The 16,621-nt window shown below is 45.1% G+C and overlaps 2 protein-coding genes across 2 annotated transcripts in view; both read right to left on the minus strand.

Annotated features, from left to right (window-relative positions):
- The window catches only part of LOC137393845 (uncharacterized), a 125,803-nt gene that overhangs the window by 14,782 nt on the left and 94,400 nt on the right, over positions 1 to 16,621 (minus strand). The window lies entirely within an intron of this gene.
- LOC137392927 (microtubule-associated protein futsch-like) lies at positions 309 to 16,515 on the minus strand. Its single transcript, XM_068079291.1, has 4 exons — positions 2,997 to 16,515; positions 2,707 to 2,883; positions 2,058 to 2,534; positions 309 to 1,741 (listed from the first exon to the last, which is right to left on the minus strand). The coding sequence occupies exons 1-4, from the start codon at positions 16,513 to 16,515 to the stop codon at positions 762 to 764; spliced, it is 15,153 nt and encodes a 5,050-aa protein (XP_067935392.1). The 3' UTR covers positions 309 to 761.

Below are 16,621 nucleotides of genomic sequence, written 5' to 3' on the forward strand. Positions count from 1 at the left end.
TAAAAAGGAACAGCACAGAGGCTGCTGCGACACTGACGAACATCGCTTGGTTTCGCAAAGCAACGGAAAAAATAAATGAAACGCACTTAATAGAAATACAGAATTTTTTTGCCACAATGTTTATTAAAATGAGCATGGCACTAAGGCTAAGGGATAGCAGTAGTAATAAATGAGTCTACTTACTAGCATATGTTTGAGGGAATACGAGTCCAAGATGCAAACTGATTGCATATGTTGAAACATGCTAAGATTCGATATGCATAAAGAGCATGCTCAAATAGCAATAATAGGTAGAGAGCCAACGAATATCAATTCGAGAATAATGTATTAAACGAATAATAAAATGTAGCGCAGCTAGGGCATAAGTCAGAGCAAAAACAACAGGAACAAAATGCAGCCATTAGAACTTGATCAATACAAATAAATTAGATTTTAATATTTCAATATACATACTAGAAATATCTCGCTTGAAAGCGGACTCTACAAAACAACAGTGATGCATACTCAAGGGAATTATTTGGAATTTAAATGTAATACTGTCAGATCAAGTAGAGACCGGGAAGAAGCTTAGAGGAAGCCAAAAGGCTCACATGTAGCAATGATTGGAAAGCAACAAGCCTAGTAAGGCATAAGTAAGAATAGCACTAGTCATCAGCTAGTTGGTGCATCCAGACGGCCTGCCTAGTAGGAATTATTTGCTTTGTGTAATAGCATTTATTAGCATTATTGTCAATCAGAATGCATTCATAAATGCTGATTTGCTATTGGTCTGATGGAGCAGAAGCCATTCCAGCACTACCGTCGGCAGCAATGTTATCGTCACCTTCAATGCAGGTTGTCTGTGACTGTGTCAATGTGACCATTCTCTCAATCTTTGTGTTGGCGGGCAAATCATCTGTGCATGTCTGCTCTATCTCTTCAACATCCTCCTTTGTCATGGCAAGAAACCGGGAGGCTGCGGATTCCCCGATTGGGCTTTGATCAAACGAAGGACGAGTCTCTTTATCAGCCTGCTCACTAATACCCAAAGACAGGAATTTTTTGACTTGTGCTGAATTGTTATTATCAGAGTCGAAAGTTAGATTACCATCATCAGATTTTGTGAGAACTCTTTTAGCAACAACACGCTTTCGGATTGTTTTTGTAATTTTACGGGTAACGATCGTGCCATCAGGTAATATCTCCATTTTAGTTTCAGTTTGTAATGTTGGTTCCTCGGTAGTGACGTCTGTATCGAAAGTTATTTTATTTGATGAATTATCATCTTTAACAGCAAGCGAAAGAGAGATTTTATTAGATGCAGCTGGATTTGGACCGTCATTTTCGACCAGAGGGTGTAAACTCAAATTCTCTTCAGCAGCTTCACGAGGACTTGAAGCACTGGCAGAAATGGGGTCCAATAAAGAATCTTGGGTATGAGAATGGCTGAGATTGGCCACTGCTGAGTCTGTAGAAAGATTCATAGACGCGAAAACGCCGCTATCCTTCATTGGCTCAGCATGTTCAGTACCAACGAAAAAGTCCCTAGAAGATTTAGTGATATCCGAGTCACGGACCGTAGTGCTGGGGCCATCTTGGACATGAGGTGGAAGTGGCTGCTCAAAAGATTGGGCTGTGTCTCTTTCCTGTGCATTAGCAGCAACACCTGCAAGCTCAGGATGAACTGGTATACTGCAAGACTCTACGTGTACCCAGTCATCTTCCTTCACCTCTGCAGAATGAAAAGCTGCAGTGATCATATCTGTAAACAGAAAAAACTCCTGGCTCGATCTTCTGAACTCAATAAACCCCTATGGAAGGAAATAACTTGATAAAACGAGTTACTGAGCAAGAAGACTAGATGTAATGCCTCTAGGGTGAAGAGTTGACTGAAAACCTATGTTTCATCAGGTTTGATAGATGATGAATAGAAAGTTTTTAAAAAAGCCAAGCAAAAAACTATGGTGATAATAAGCAATAAAAGGCAGCATGTTAGAGAGGAGGAACCAACATATATTAACCAAAACAAAAAAATTATATATATATTATATATATAATATATTCTGAAAACAACTCACCAGAAGCAGTAAGAGACAATGGATGCCGAGAAACAGTCTTTGTAACATTTTGACATACAACGGTACCATCTGGGAGCATGTGATACTTGCATTCTGTGATTGTATGGCCAGAGGGCGAAGACTGTGGTAGTTCGTCTACTGTGTAGGTCATATGAGCTGAATTGATATCTTCTGAATCAACGATGACAAAGTCGGAAGTTGGTGAATTAGACAAAATTACAGTTTGATCTTCTTCCGTAACTAAGAGTGAGCGATTTGTGTCCTCAGGTGACTGAATAATTTGGTCTGAATACTCGTCATGAACAACCAATGCATTATTTTGGGATGAAGGAAGTTCAGTGGGAACGACATGTTCATATTCTGTGAGGCAGTCAGAATGATCTCCATCATCAGGAGATGTTTCAGTTGAAGATAATGAAAATGTAGGTCTCTCAAAAAGATTCTCGTCAAGAGTTTGTTCATGCATGTGACGAAGATCTAAAACAACAGTAAGTTGGATAAAATTCACAAGTATAACAAAAGCTGAAACTTTTAAAAACTAAGTAATCTCTGACAAACGTGAAAAGGGGCTGGAAGATAGAATAAAAATGTTTGGAAAAAGAATAATTGAGACTATAACTAAAATAATGGTTGTCAATTGAAACAGTACCTTCATGATGTTCTTCGGCGACAGAATTGTCTGCAAGTGAAAGAACATCAGGAAACACATGTTCATCTTGTTGAAAAACAAGATTAAGACTTTTGGAAACCTTAAACACTTCGTCGACAGTAGGAACAGCTGGCTGTTTCTGCAAATCGTCAGTGATAAGCTGCTGAGCTACCAGACCTGAAAAAACAAAAAACATACCTGACACATTCATCAAATAATTGACACATATTGAATTAACAAAAGTACAAATAGCAACAGAACTGCAAACAAAGAACTTAAATTAGACCAACCATTGGGCTCAACCTTCTGTATGAAGTCATATTGGGCTTCATCAACCAAAGGAGAAAGGACAGTTGCGATGGGAATAACCATCTCGGATTGACCATTTCCAGATGAAGGTTCCTCTTGTAAATTACCACCATGAACAAAATTTGGCTCCACGTGCACTTCAATATAATCTTCATTTGCATCGTCGACCTTTCCAGCAGAAGTGGCTTCACTTTCCACAGTGGGGGCCACTCGTTCCTGAACATCCCCGACGAAATCTTGCTCAAACGCATCGACCCCTAATGTGGACTCTGACTCAATCTGCTGCACAAATTCAGATTCCCCTTCATCAATCAAACAGCTGAGCTCAGCTGCTGTGGGGGTTGCATCTTTGGCTTGAGCATCTTTAGAAAATGGTTCTTCTAGCAAGCTTTCAGCGTGAGAAACCTCTGGCTGTACTTCCAATTCAACACTATCTCCATCTGCATCGCCTTCATCAGTAGAAGGGGCGACTTCACTTTCCCCTACAGCTACTACTTGTTCCTCAACATCTTCGATAACAGTTTGATCAAATGTAACTTTGCCTACTGTGGCTTCAGTTTCAACCTCTTGCACAAAGTCGGACGCTTCCTCATCAACCAAAGGGCTGGGTTCAGTTACTGTGGGTGCAATTTCTTCGGTTTGAGCATCTTCAGAAAGATGTTCTTCCAGTAAGCTTTCAGCATGAGAAACTTCCGGCTGTATTTCTAATTCAACCCTATCTTTATCTGCATCGCCCTCATCAGCAGCAGGGGCGACTTCACTTTCCACTACAGCTACCACTTGTTCCTCAACATCTTTGATAACAGTTTGCTCAGATGCATCTTCACTTACTGTGGCTTCAGATTCAACATCCTGCACAAAGTCAGATGCTTCCTCATCAACCAAGGGGCTGGGTTCAGTTGCTGTGGGGGTTGCACCTTCGGCTTCAGCATCTTCAGAAAGTGGTCCTTCTCGTAAACTTTCAGCATGAGAAACTTCTGGCTGTACTGTCAATTCAACACTATCTGCATCGCCCTCATCAGCAGCAGGGGCGACTTCACTTTCCACTACAGCTACTACTTGTTCCTCAACATCTTCGATAACAGTTTGCTCAAAGGCTTCTTTGCCTACTGTGGCTTCAGTTTCAACTTCTTGCACAAAGTCGGACGCTTCCTCATCAACCAAAGGGCAGGGTTCAGTTACTGTGTGTGCAACTTCTTCGGTCTGATCATCTTCAGAAAGAAGTTCATCTGGAAAACTTTCAGAATGATAAACTTCCGGCTGTATTTCTAGTTCAACCCTATCTCTATCTGCATTGCCGTCATCAGCAGCAGGGAAGACTTCACTTTCCACTACAGCTACCACTTGTTCCTCAGCATCTTCGATAACAGTTTGCTGAAATGTATCTTTGCCAACTGTGGCTTCAGTTGCAACCTTTTCCACAAAGTCAGATACCCCTTCATCAACCAGAAGGCTGGCTTCAGTTGATGTGGGGGTTGCACCTTCGGCTTGAACATCTTCAAAAAGTAGTTCTTCTTGTAAGCTTTCAGCGTGAGAAACCTCTGGCTGTACTTTCAATTCATAGCTATCTCTATCTGCACCGCCTTCATCAGTAGAAGGGGCGACTTCACTTTCCCCTACAGCTACTACTTGTTCCTCAACATCTTTGATAACAGTTTGCTCAGATGCATCTTCACTTACTGTGGCTTCAGGTTCAACCTCCTGTACAAAGTCGGATGCTTCCTCATCATGCAAGGGGCTGGGTTCAGTTACTGTGGGTGCAACTTCTTCGGTTTGAGCATCTTCAGAAAAAAGTTCTTCCGGTAGGCTTTCAGCATGAGAAACCTCCGGCTGTATTTCTAGTTCAACCCTAGCTCTATCTGCATCGCCAACATCAGCAGCAGGGGCGACTTCACTTTCCACTACAGCTACCACATGTTCCTCAACATCTTCGATAACAGGTTGCTCAAATGCATCTTCACTTACTGTGGCTTCAGTTTCAACCTCTTGCGCAAAGACAGATTCCTCTTCATCAACCAAGGGGCTGGGATCAGTTGCTGTGGGGATTGCAGCTTCGGCTTGAGCATCTTCAAAAAGTGGTTTGTCTTGTAAGCTTTCAGCATGAGAAACTTCTGGCTGTACTGCCAATTCAACACTATCTGCATCGCCCTGATCAGCAGCAAGGGCGACTTCACTTTCAACTACAGCTACTACTTGCTCCTCAACATCTTCGATAACAGTTTCCTCACATGCATCTTCACTTACTGTGGCTTCAGTTTCAACCTCTTGCACAAAGTCGGATGCTCCCTCATCAACCAAGGGGCTGGGTTCAGTTGCTGTGGGTGCCACTTCTTCGGTTTGAGCATCTTCAGAAAGAAGTTCTTGTTGTAAGCTTTCAGCGTGAGAAGCCTCTGGCTGTACTTCTAATTCAACGCTAACTCTATCTGCATCGCCTTCATCAGTAAAAGGGGCAACTTCACTTTCCCCTACAGCTACTACTTGTTCCTCAACATCTTCGATAACAGTTTGCTCGGATGCATCTTCACTTAGTGTGGCTTCAGGTTCAACCTCCTGTACAAAGTCGGATGCTTCCTCATCAACAGATGGGCTGGGTTCAGTTGCTGTGGGTGCCACTTCTTCGGTTTGAGCATCTTCAGAAATAAGTTCTTCTTGTAAGCTTTCAGCATGAGAAACTTCCCGCTGTATTTCTAGTTCAACCCTATCTCTATCTGCATCGCCCTCATCAGCAGCAGGGGTGACTTCACTTTCCACTACAGCTACCACTTGTTCCTCAACATCTTCGATAACAGGTTGCTCAAATGTACTTTTACCTACTGTGGCTTCAGTTTCAACCTCTTGCACAAAGTCGGATGCTTCCTCATACACCAAGGGGCTGGGTTCAGTTACTGCGGGTGCAACTTCTTCGGTTTGAGCATCTTCAGAAAAAAGCTCTTTTGGCAAGCTTTCAGCATGAGAAAGTTCTGGCTGTATTTCTAGTTCAATCCGATCTCTATCTCCATCGCCCTCATCGGCAGCAGGGGCGACTTCACTTTCCACTACAGCTACCACTTGTTCCTCAACATCTTCTATAACAGTTTGCTCAGATGCATCTTCACTTACTGTGGCTTCAGGTTCAACCTCCTGCACAAAGTCGGATGCTTCCTCATCTACAGATGGGCTGGGTTCAGTTGCTGTGGGTGCAACTTCTTCGGTTTGAGCATCTTCAGAAAGAAGTTCTTCTTGTAAGCTTTCAGCATGAGAAACTTCCGGCTGTACTTCCAATTCAACACTATCTCTATCTGCATCGCCCCCATCAGCAGAAGGGGCGACTTCACTTTCAACTACAGCTACCACTTGCTCCTCAACATCTTCGATAACAGTTTCATCAAATGCATCTTCACTTACTGTGGCTTCAGCTTCAACTTCTTGCACAAAGTGCGACTCATCTTCATCAACCAAGGGGCTGGGTTCAGTAGCGATAGGGGTTGCACCTTCGGCTTGAGCGTCTTCAGGAAGTGGTTCTTCTTGTAAGCGTTCAACGCGATAAACTTCTGGCTGTACTTCCAATTCAACACGATCTCTATCTGCATCGCCCTCATCAGCAGCAGGGGCGACTTCACTTTCCACTACAGCTACCACTTGTTCCTCAACGTGTTCGATAACAGTTTGCTCAAATGCATCTTCACTTACTGTGGCTTCAGGTTCAACCTCCTGCGCAAAGTCAGACTCCCTTTCATCAACCAAGGGGCTGGGTTCAGTTACTGTGGGGGTTGCAGCTTCGGCTTGAGCATTTTCAGAAAGTGGTTCTTCTTGTAAGCTTTCAGTATGAGAAACTTCTGGCTGTACTGCCAATTCAACGCTATATGCATCGTCCACATCAGCAGCAGGGTCGACTTCACTTTCCACTACAGCTACCACTTGTTCCTCAACATCTTCGATAACAGTTTGCTCAAATGCATCTTCACTTACTGTGGCTTCAGTTTCAACTTCTTGCACAAAGCCCGACTCCTCTTCATCAACCAAGGGGTTGGGTTCAGCAGCTGTAGGGGTTGCAGCTTCGGCTTGAGCATCTTCAGAAGGTGGTTCTTCTTGTAAACTTTCAGCATGAGAAACTTCTGGCTGTACTTCCAATTCAACACTATCTCTATCTGCATCACCCCCATCAGCAGAAAAGGCGACTTCACTCTCCACTACAGCTACCACTTCGTCCTCAACATCTTCGAAAGCAGTTTGCTCAGATGCATCTTCACTTACTGTGGCTTCAGGTTCAACCTCATGCACAAAGACAGATTCCCCTTCATGAATCAAGGGACTGGGTTCAGTAGCGGTAGGGGTTGCACCTTCGGCTTGAGCGTCTTCAGGAAGTGGTTCTTCTTGTAAGCTTTCAGCGTGATAAACTTCTGGCTGTACTTCCAATTCAACACTATCTCTATCTGCATTGCCCTCATCAGCAAAAAAGGCGATTTCACTTTCCACTACAGCTACCACTTGTTCCCCAACATGTTCGATAACAGTTTGCTCAGATGCATCTTCACTTACTGTGGCTTCAAGTTCAACCTCTTGCACAAAGTCAGATTCCCCTTCATCAACCAAGGAGCTGGGTTCAGTTCCTGTGGGAGTTGCAGCTTCGGTTTGAGCATCTTCAAAAAGTGGTTTTTCTTGTAAGCTTTCAGCATGAGAAACTTCTGGCTGTACTTCCAATACAACACTGTCTGCATCGCCCTCATCAGCAGCAGGGGCGACTTCACTTTCCACTACAGCTACTACTTGTTCTTCAACATCTTCGATAACAGTTTGCTCAGATGCATCTTCACTTACTGTGGCTTCAGGTTCAACCTCTTGCACAAAGTCCGATTCCCCTTCATCAACCAAGGGGCTGGTTTCAGTTGCTGTAAGGGTTGCACCTACGGCTTGAGCGTCTTCAGAAAGTGGTTCTTCTTGTGAGCTTTCAGCGTGAGAAACTTCTGGCTGTACTTCCAATTCAACACTATCTCTATCTGCATGGCCATCATCAGCAGAAGGAGCAACTTCACTTTCCACTACAGCTACCACTTGCTCCTCAACATGTTCGATAACAGTTTGCTCAGATGCATCTTCACTTACTGTGGCTTCAACTTCAACCTCTTGCACAAAGTCCGATTCCCCTTCATCAACCAAGGGGCTGGTTTCAGTTGCTGTAAGGGTTGCACCTACGGCTTGAGCGTCTTCAGAAAGTGGTTCTTCTTGTGAGCTTTCAGCGTGAGAAACTTCTGGCTGTACTTCCAATTCAACACTATCTCTATCTGCATCGCCCTCATCAGCAGGAGGGGTGACTTCACTTTCCACTAAAGCTACCACTTGTTCCTCAACGTGTTCGATAACAGTTTGCTCAGATGCATCTTCACTTGCTGTGGCTTCAGATTCAACCTCTTGCGCAAAGTCAGATTCCCCTTCATCAACCAAGGGGCTGGGTTCAGTTACTGTGTGTGCAACTTGTTCGGTCTGATCATCTTCAGAAAAAAGGTCTTTTGGTAAGCTTTCAGCATGAGAAACTTCCGGCTGTATTTCTAGTTCAAACTCCGGCTGTATTTTTAGTTCAACCCTATCTCTATCTGCATCGCCCTCATCAGCAGCAGGGGCGACTTCACTTTCCACTACAGCTACCACTTGCTCCTCAACATCTTCGATAACAGTTTGCTCAGATGCATCTTCACTTACTGTGGCTTCAGGTTCAACCTCTTGCACAAAGACAGATTCCCTTTCATCAATCAAGGGGCTGGGTTCAGTTGCTGTAGGGGTTGCACCTTCGGCTTGAGCGTCTTCAGGAAGTGGTTCTTCTGGTAAGCTTTCAGCATGAGACACTTCCGGCTGTACTTCTAGTTCAACCATATCTCTATCTGCATCGCCTTCATCAGCAGCAGGTGGGACTTCACTTTCCACTACAGCTACTACTTGTTCCTCAACATCTTCGATAACAGTTTCCTCAAATGCATCTTCACTTACTGTGGCTTCAGGTTCAACCTCTTGCACAAAGTGGGATGCTTCCTCATCTACAGATGGGCTGCGTTCAGTTGCTGTGGGTGCAACTTCTTCGGTTTGAGCATTTTCAGAAAAAAGTTCTTCTTGTAAGCTTTCAGCATGAGAAACTTCCGGCTGTACTTCTAATTCAACACTATCTCTAACTGCATCGCCCTCATCCGCAGAAGGGGTGACTTCACTTTCCACTACAGCTAGCACTTGCTCCTCAACATCTTCGATAACAGTTTGCTCAGATGCATCTTCACTTACTGTGGCTTCAGGTTCAACCTCCTGTACAAAGTCGGATGCTCCCTCATCTACAGATGGGCTGGGTTCAGTTGCTGTGGGTGCAACTTCTTCGGTTTGAGCATCTTCAGAAAGAAGTTCTTCTTGTAAACTTTCAGCATGAGAAACTTCCGGCTGTACTTCCAATTCAACACTATCTCTATCTGCATCGCGCCCATCAGCAAAAGGGGCAACTTCACTTTCAACTACAGCTACCACTTGCTCCTCAACATCTTCGATAACAGTTTCATCAAATGCATCTTCACTTACTGTGGCTTCAGCTTCAACTTCTTGCACAAAGTGCGACTCATCTTCATCAACCAAGGGGCTGGGTTCAGTAGCTGTAGGGGTTGCACCTTCGGCTTGAGCGTCTTCAAGAAGTGGTTCTTCTTGTAAGCGTTCAACGCGATAAACTTCTGGCTGTACTTCCAATTCAACACGATCTCTATCTGCATCGCCCTCATCAGCAGCAGGGGCGACTTCACTTTCCACTACAGCTACCACTTGTTCCTCAACGTGTTCGATAACAGTTTGCTCAAATGCATCTTCACTTACTGTGGCTTCAGGTTCAACCTCCTGCGCAAAGTCAGACTCCCCTTCATCAACCAAGGGTCTGGGTTCAGTTACTGTGGGGGTTGCAGCTTCGGCTTGAGCATCTTCAGAAGGTGGTTCTTCTTGTAAACTTTCAGCATGAGAAACTTCTGGCTGTACTGCCAATTCAACGCTATATGCATCGTCCACATCAGCAGCAGGGTCGACTTCACTTTCCACTACAGCTACCACTTGTTCCTCAACATCTTCGATAACAGTTTGCTCAAATGCATCTTCACTTACTGTGGCTTCAGTTTCAACCTCTTGCACAAAGTCCGACTCCTCTTCATCAACCAAGAGGTTGGGTTCAGTAGCTGTAGGGGTTGCAGCTTCGGCTTGAGCATCTTCAGAAGGTGGTTCTTCTTGTAAACTTTCAGCATGAGAAACTTCTGGCTGTACTTCCAATTCAACACTATCTCTATCTGCATCGCCCTCATCAGCAGAAAAGGCGACTTCACTCTCCACTACAGCTACCACTTCGTCCTCAACATCTTCGAAAGCAGTTTGCTCAGATGCATCTTCACTTACTGTGGCTTCAGGTTCAACCTCTTGCACAAAGACAGATTCCCCTCCATCAATCAAGGGACTGGGTTCAGTTGCTGTAGGGTTTGCACCTTCGGCTTGAGCGTCTTCAGGAAGTGGTTCTTCTTGTAAGCTTTCAGCGTGATAAACTTCTGGCTGTACTTCCAATTCAACACTATCTCTTTCTGCATCGCCATCATCAGCAGCAGGGGCGACTTCACTTTCCACTACAGCTACCACTTGTTCCTCAACATGTTCGATAACAGTTTGCTCAGATGCATCTTCACTTACTGTGGCTTCAGGTTCAACCTCTTGCACAAAGTCAGATTCCCCTTCATCAACCAAGGAGCTGGGTTCAGTTGCTGTCGGAGTTGCAGCTTCGGTTTGAGCATCTTCAGAAAGTGGTTTTTCTTGTAAGCTTTCAGCATGAGAAACTTCTGGCTGTACTTCCAATTCAACACTGTCTGCATCGCCCTCATCAACAGCAGGGGCAACTTCACTTTCCACTACGGCTACTACTTGTTCCTCAACATCTTCGATAACAGTTTGCTCAGATGCATCTGCACTTACTGTGGCTTCAGGTTCAACCTCTTGCACAAAGACAGATTCCCCTTCATCAACCAAGGGGCTGGGTTCAGTTACTGTGGGTGCAACTTCTTCGGTCTGATCATTTTCAGAGAGAAGTTCTTCTGGTAAGCTTTCCGCATGAGACACTTCCGGCTGTACTTCTAGTTCAACCATATCTCTATCTGCATCGCCCTCATCAGCAGCAGGTGGGACTTCACTTTCCACTACAGCTACTACTTGTTCCTCAACATCTTCGATAACAGTTTCCTCAAATGCATCTTCACTTACTGTGGCTTCAGTTTCAACCTCTTGCACAAAGTGGGATGCTTCCTCATCTACAGATGGGCTGCGTTCAGTTGCTGTGGGTGCAACTTCTTCGCTTTGAGCATCTTCAGAAAAAATTTCTTCTTGTAAGCTTTCAGCATGAGAAAGTTCCGGCTGTACTTCTAATTCAACACTATCTCTAACTGCATCGCCCTCATCCGCAGAAGGGGTGACTTCACTTTCCACTACAGCTACCAATTGCTCCTCAAGATCTTTGATAACAGTTTGCTCAGATGCATTCTCACTTACTGTGGCTTCAGGTTCAACCTCCTGTACAAAGTCGGATGCTCCCTCATCTACAGATGGGCTGGGTTCAGTTGCTGTGGGTGCAACTTCTTCGGTTTGAGCATCTTCAGAAAGAAGTTCTTCTTGTAAGCTTTCAGCATGAGAAACTTCCGGCTGTACTTCCAATTCAACACTATCTCTATCTGCATCGCCCCCATCGGCAGAAGGGGCAACTTCACTTTCAACTACAGCTACCACTTGCTCCTTAACATCTTCGATAACAGTTTCATCAAATGCATCTTCACTTACTGTGGCTTCAGCTTCAACTTCTTGCACAAAGTGCGACTCAGCTTCATCAACCAAGGGGTTGGGTTCAGTAGCGGTAGGGGTTGCACCTTCGGCTTGAGCGTCTTCAGGAAGTGGTTCTTCTTGTAAGCGTTCAACGCGATAAACTTCTGGCTGTACTTCCAATTCAACACGATCTCTATCTGCATCGCCCTCATCAGCAGCACAGGCGACTTCACTTTCCACTACAGCTACCACTTGTTCCTCAACGTGTTCGATAACAGTTTGCTCAAATGCATCTTCACTTACTGTGGCTTCAGGTTCAACCTCCTGCGCAAAGTCAGACTCCCCTTCATCAACCAAGGGGCTGGGTTCAGTTACTGTGGGGGTTGCAGCTTCGGCTTGAGCATTTTCAGAAAGTGGTTCTTCTTGTAAGCTTTCAGCATGAGAAACTTCTGGCTGTACTGCCAATTCAACGCTATATGCATCGTCCACATCAGCAGCAGCGTCGACTTCACTTTCCACTACAGCTACCACTTGTTCCTCAACATCTTCGATAACAGTTTGCTCAAATGCATCTTCACTTACTGTGGCTTCAGTTTCAACTTCTTGCACTAAGTCCGACTCCTCTTCATCAACCAAGGGGTTGGGTTCAGTAGCTGTAGGGGTTGCAGCTTCGGCTTGAGCATCTTCAGAAGGTGGTTCTTCTTGTAAGCTTTCAGCGTGATAAACTTCTGGCTGTACTTCCAATTCAACACTATCTCTATCTGCATCGCCCTCATCAGCAGAAAAGGCGACTTCACTCTCCACTACAGCTACCACTTCGTCCTCAACATCTTCGAAACCAGTTTGCTCAGATGCATTTTCACTTACTGTGGCTTCAGGTTCAACCTCTTGCACAAAGACAGATTCCCCTTCATCAATCAAGGGACTGGGTTCAGTTGCTGTAGGGGTTGCACCTTCGGATTGAACATCTTCAGAAAAAAGTTCTTCTTGTAAGCTTTCAGTATGAGAAACTTCCGGCTGTACTCCTAATTCAACACTATCTCTAACTGCATCGCCCTCATCCGCAGAAGGGGCGACTTCACTTTCCACTACAGCTACCAATTGCTCCTCAACATCTTCGAGAACAGTTTGCTCAGATGCATCTTCACTTACTGTGGCTTCAGCTTCCACCTCTTGCACAAAGTCCGAGTCCTCTTCATCAACCAAGGGGCTGGGTTCGGTTGCTGGAAGGGTTGCACCTTCGGCTTGAGCGTCTTCAGAAAGTGGTTCTTCTTGTGAGCTTTCAGCATGAGAAACCTCTGGCTGTACTGCCAATTCAACACTATCTTCATCGCCCTCATCAGCAGCAGGGGCGACTTCACTTTCCACTACAGCTACTACTTGTTCCTCAACATCTTCGACAACAGTTTGCTCAGATGCATCTTCACTTACTGTGGCTTCCGGTTCAACCTCTTGCACAAAGTCGGATGCTTCCTCATCAACCAAGGGGCTGGGTTCAGTTACTGTGGGTGCAACTTCTTCGGTTTGAGCATCTTCAGAAAGAAGTTCTTCCGGTAAGCTTTCAGCATGAGAAACTTCTGGCTGTATTTCTAGTTCAACCCTATCTCTATCTGCATCGCCCTCATCAGCAGCAGGGGCGACTTCACTTTCCACTACAGCTGCCACTTGTTCCTCAACATCTTCGATAAGAGTTTCCTCAAATGCATCTTCACTTACTGTGGCTTCAGGTTCAACCTCTTGCACAAAGACAGATTCCCCTTCATCAATCAAGGGACTGGGTTCAGATACTGTGGGGGCAACTTCTTCGGTCTGATCATCTTCAGAGAGAAGTTCTTCTTGTAAGCTTTCAGCGTGATAAACTTCTGGCTGTACTTCCAATTCAACACTATCTCTATCTGCATTGCCCTCATCAGCAGAAAAGACGATTTCACTTTCCACTACAGCTACCACTTGTTCCCCAACATGTTCGATAACAGTTTGCTCAGATGCATCTTCACTTACTGTGGCTTCAGGTTCAACCTCTTGCACAAAGTCAGATTCCCCTTCATCAACAAAGGAGCTGGGTTCAGTTCCTGTGGGAGTTGCAGCTTCGGTTTGAGCATCTTCAAAAAGTGGTTTTTCTTGTAAGCTTTCAGCATGAGAAACTTCTGGCTGTACTTCCAATTCAACACTGTCTGCATCGCCCTCATCAGCAGCAGGGGCGACTTCACTTTCCACTACGGCTACTACTTGTTCTTCAACATCTTCGATAACAGTTTGCTCAGATGCATCTTCACTTACTGTGGCTTCAGGTTCAACCTCTTGCACAAAGACAGATTCCTCTTCATCAACCAAGGGGCTGGGTTCAGTTACTGTGGGTGCAACTTCTTCGGTTTGAGCATCTTCAGAAAGAAGTTCTTCCGGTAAGCTTTCAGCATGAGAAACTTCTGGCTGTATTTCTAGTTCAACCCTATCTCTATCTGCATCGCCCTCATCAGCAGCAGGGGCGACTTCACTTTCCACTACAGCTGCCACTTGTTCCTCAACATCTTCGATAAGAGTTTCCTCAAATGCATCTTCACTTACTGTGGCTTCAGGTTCAACCTCTTGCACAAAGACAGATTCCCCTTCATCAACCAAGGGGCTGGGTTCAGATACTGTGGGTGCAACTTCTTCGGTCTGATCATCTTCAGAGAGAAGTTCTTCTGGTAAGCTTTCAGCATGAGACACTTCCGGCTGTACTTCTAGTTCAACCATATCTCTATCTGCATCGCCCTCATCAGCAGCAGGTGGGACTTCACTTTCCACTACAGCTACTACTTGTTCCTCAACATCTTCGATAACAGTTTCCTCAAATGCATCTTCACTTACTGTGGCTTCAGGTTCAACTTCCTGTACAAAGTCGGATGCTTCCTCATCTACAGATGGGCTGGGATCAGTTGCTGTGGGTGCAACTTCTTCGGTTTGAGCATCTTCAGAAAGAAGTTCTTCTTGTAAGCTTTCAGCATGAGAAACTTCCGGCTGTACTTCCAATTCAACACTATCTCTATCTGCATCGCCCCCATCAGCAGAAGGGGCGACTTCACTTTCAACTACAGCTACCACTTGCTCCTCAACATCTTCGATAACAGTTTCATCAAATGCATCTTCACTTACTGTGGCTTCAGCTTCAACTTCTTGCACAAAGTGCGACTCATCTTCATCAACCAAGGGGCTGGGTTCAGTAGCGATAGGGGTTGCACCTTCGGCTTGAGCGTCTTCAGGAAGTGGTTCTTCTTGTAAGCGTTCAACGCGATAAACTTCTGGCTGTACTTCCAATTCAACACGATCTCTATCTGCATCGCCCTCATCAGCAGCAGGGGCGACTTCACTTTCCACTACAGCTACCACTTGTTCCTCAACGTGTTCGATAACAGTTTGCTCAAATGCATCTTCACTTACTGTGGCTTCAGGTTCAACCTCCTGCGCAAAGTCAGACTCCCTTTCATCAACCAAGGGGCTGGGTTCAGTTACTGTGGGGGTTGCAGCTTCGGCTTGAGCATTTTCAGAAAGTGGTTCTTCTTGTAAGCTTTCAGTATGAGAAACTTCTGGCTGTACTGCCAATTCAACGCTATATGCATCGTCCACATCAGCAGCAGGGTCGACTTCACTTTCCACTACAGCTACCACTTGTTCCTCAACATCTTCGATAACAGTTTGCTCAAATGCATCTTCACTTACTGTGGCTTCAGTTTCAACTTCTTGCACAAAGCCCGACTCCTCTTCATCAACCAAGGGGTTGGGTTCAGCAGCTGTAGGGGTTGCAGCTTCGGCTTGAGCATCTTCAGAAGGTGGTTCTTCTTGTAAACTTTCAGCATGAGAAACTTCTGGCTGTACTTCCAATTCAACACTATCTCTATCTGCATCACCCCCATCAGCAGAAAAGGCGACTTCACTCTCCACTACAGCTACCACTTCGTCCTCAACATCTTCGAAAGCAGTTTGCTCAGATGCATCTTCACTTACTGTGGCTTCAGGTTCAACCTCATGCACAAAGACAGATTCCCCTTCATGAATCAAGGGACTGGGTTCAGTAGCGGTAGGGGTTGCACCTTCGGCTTGAGCGTCTTCAGGAAGTGGTTCTTCTTGTAAGCTTTCAGCGTGATAAACTTCTGGCTGTACTTCCAATTCAACACTATCTCTATCTGCATTGCCCTCATCAGCAAAAAAGGCGATTTCACTTTCCACTACAGCTACCACTTGTTCCCCAACATGTTCGATAACAGTTTGCTCAGATGCATCTTCACTTACTGTGGCTTCAAGTTCAACCTCTTGCACAAAGTCAGATTCCCCTTCATCAACCAAGGAGCTGGGTTCAGTTCCTGTGGGAGTTGCAGCTTCGGTTTGAGCATCTTCAAAAAGTGGTTTTTCTTGTAAGCTTTCAGCATGAGAAACTTCTGGCTGTACTTCCAATACAACACTGTCTGCATCGCCCTCATCAGCAGCAGGGGCGACTTCACTTTCCACTACAGCTACTACTTGTTCTTCAACATCTTCGATAACAGTTTGCTCAGATGCATCTTCACTTACTGTGGCTTCAGGTTCAACCTCTTGCACAAAGACAGATTCCTCTTCATCAACCAAGGGGCAGGGTTCAGTTACTGTGGGTGCCACTTCTTCGGTCTGATTATCTTCAGAGAGAAGTTCTTCTGGTAAGCTTTCAGCATGAGACACTTCCGGCTGTACTTCTAGTTCAACCATATCTCTATCTGCATCGCCCTCATCAGCAGCAGGTGGGACTTCAATTTCTACTACAGCTACTACTTGTTCCTCAACATCTTCGATAACAGTTTCCTCAAATGCATCT

The sequence above is a fragment of the Watersipora subatra genome, chromosome 4 (assembly GCF_963576615.1).
Source record: "Watersipora subatra chromosome 4, tzWatSuba1.1, whole genome shotgun sequence".
Classification (NCBI taxonomy): domain Eukaryota; kingdom Metazoa; phylum Bryozoa; class Gymnolaemata; order Cheilostomatida; family Watersiporidae; genus Watersipora; species Watersipora subatra.

Excerpts from the sequence above, each read along its gene's own strand:
- LOC137392927 (XM_068079291.1), bottom strand. The coding sequence starts at position 16,515 with ATGGTTGAACTAGAAGTACAGCCGGAAGTGTCTCATGCTGAAAGCTTA. Across the intron at positions 2,884-2,996 it reads ACAGAAGGTTGAGCCCAATG|GTCTGGTAGCTCAGCAGCTT; the intron begins GTTGGTCTAATT and ends TTGTTTTTTCAG. Across the intron at positions 1,742-2,057 it reads ATTGTCTCTTACTGCTTCTG|ATATGATCACTGCAGCTTTT; the intron begins GTGAGTTGTTTT and ends TTCTGTTTACAG.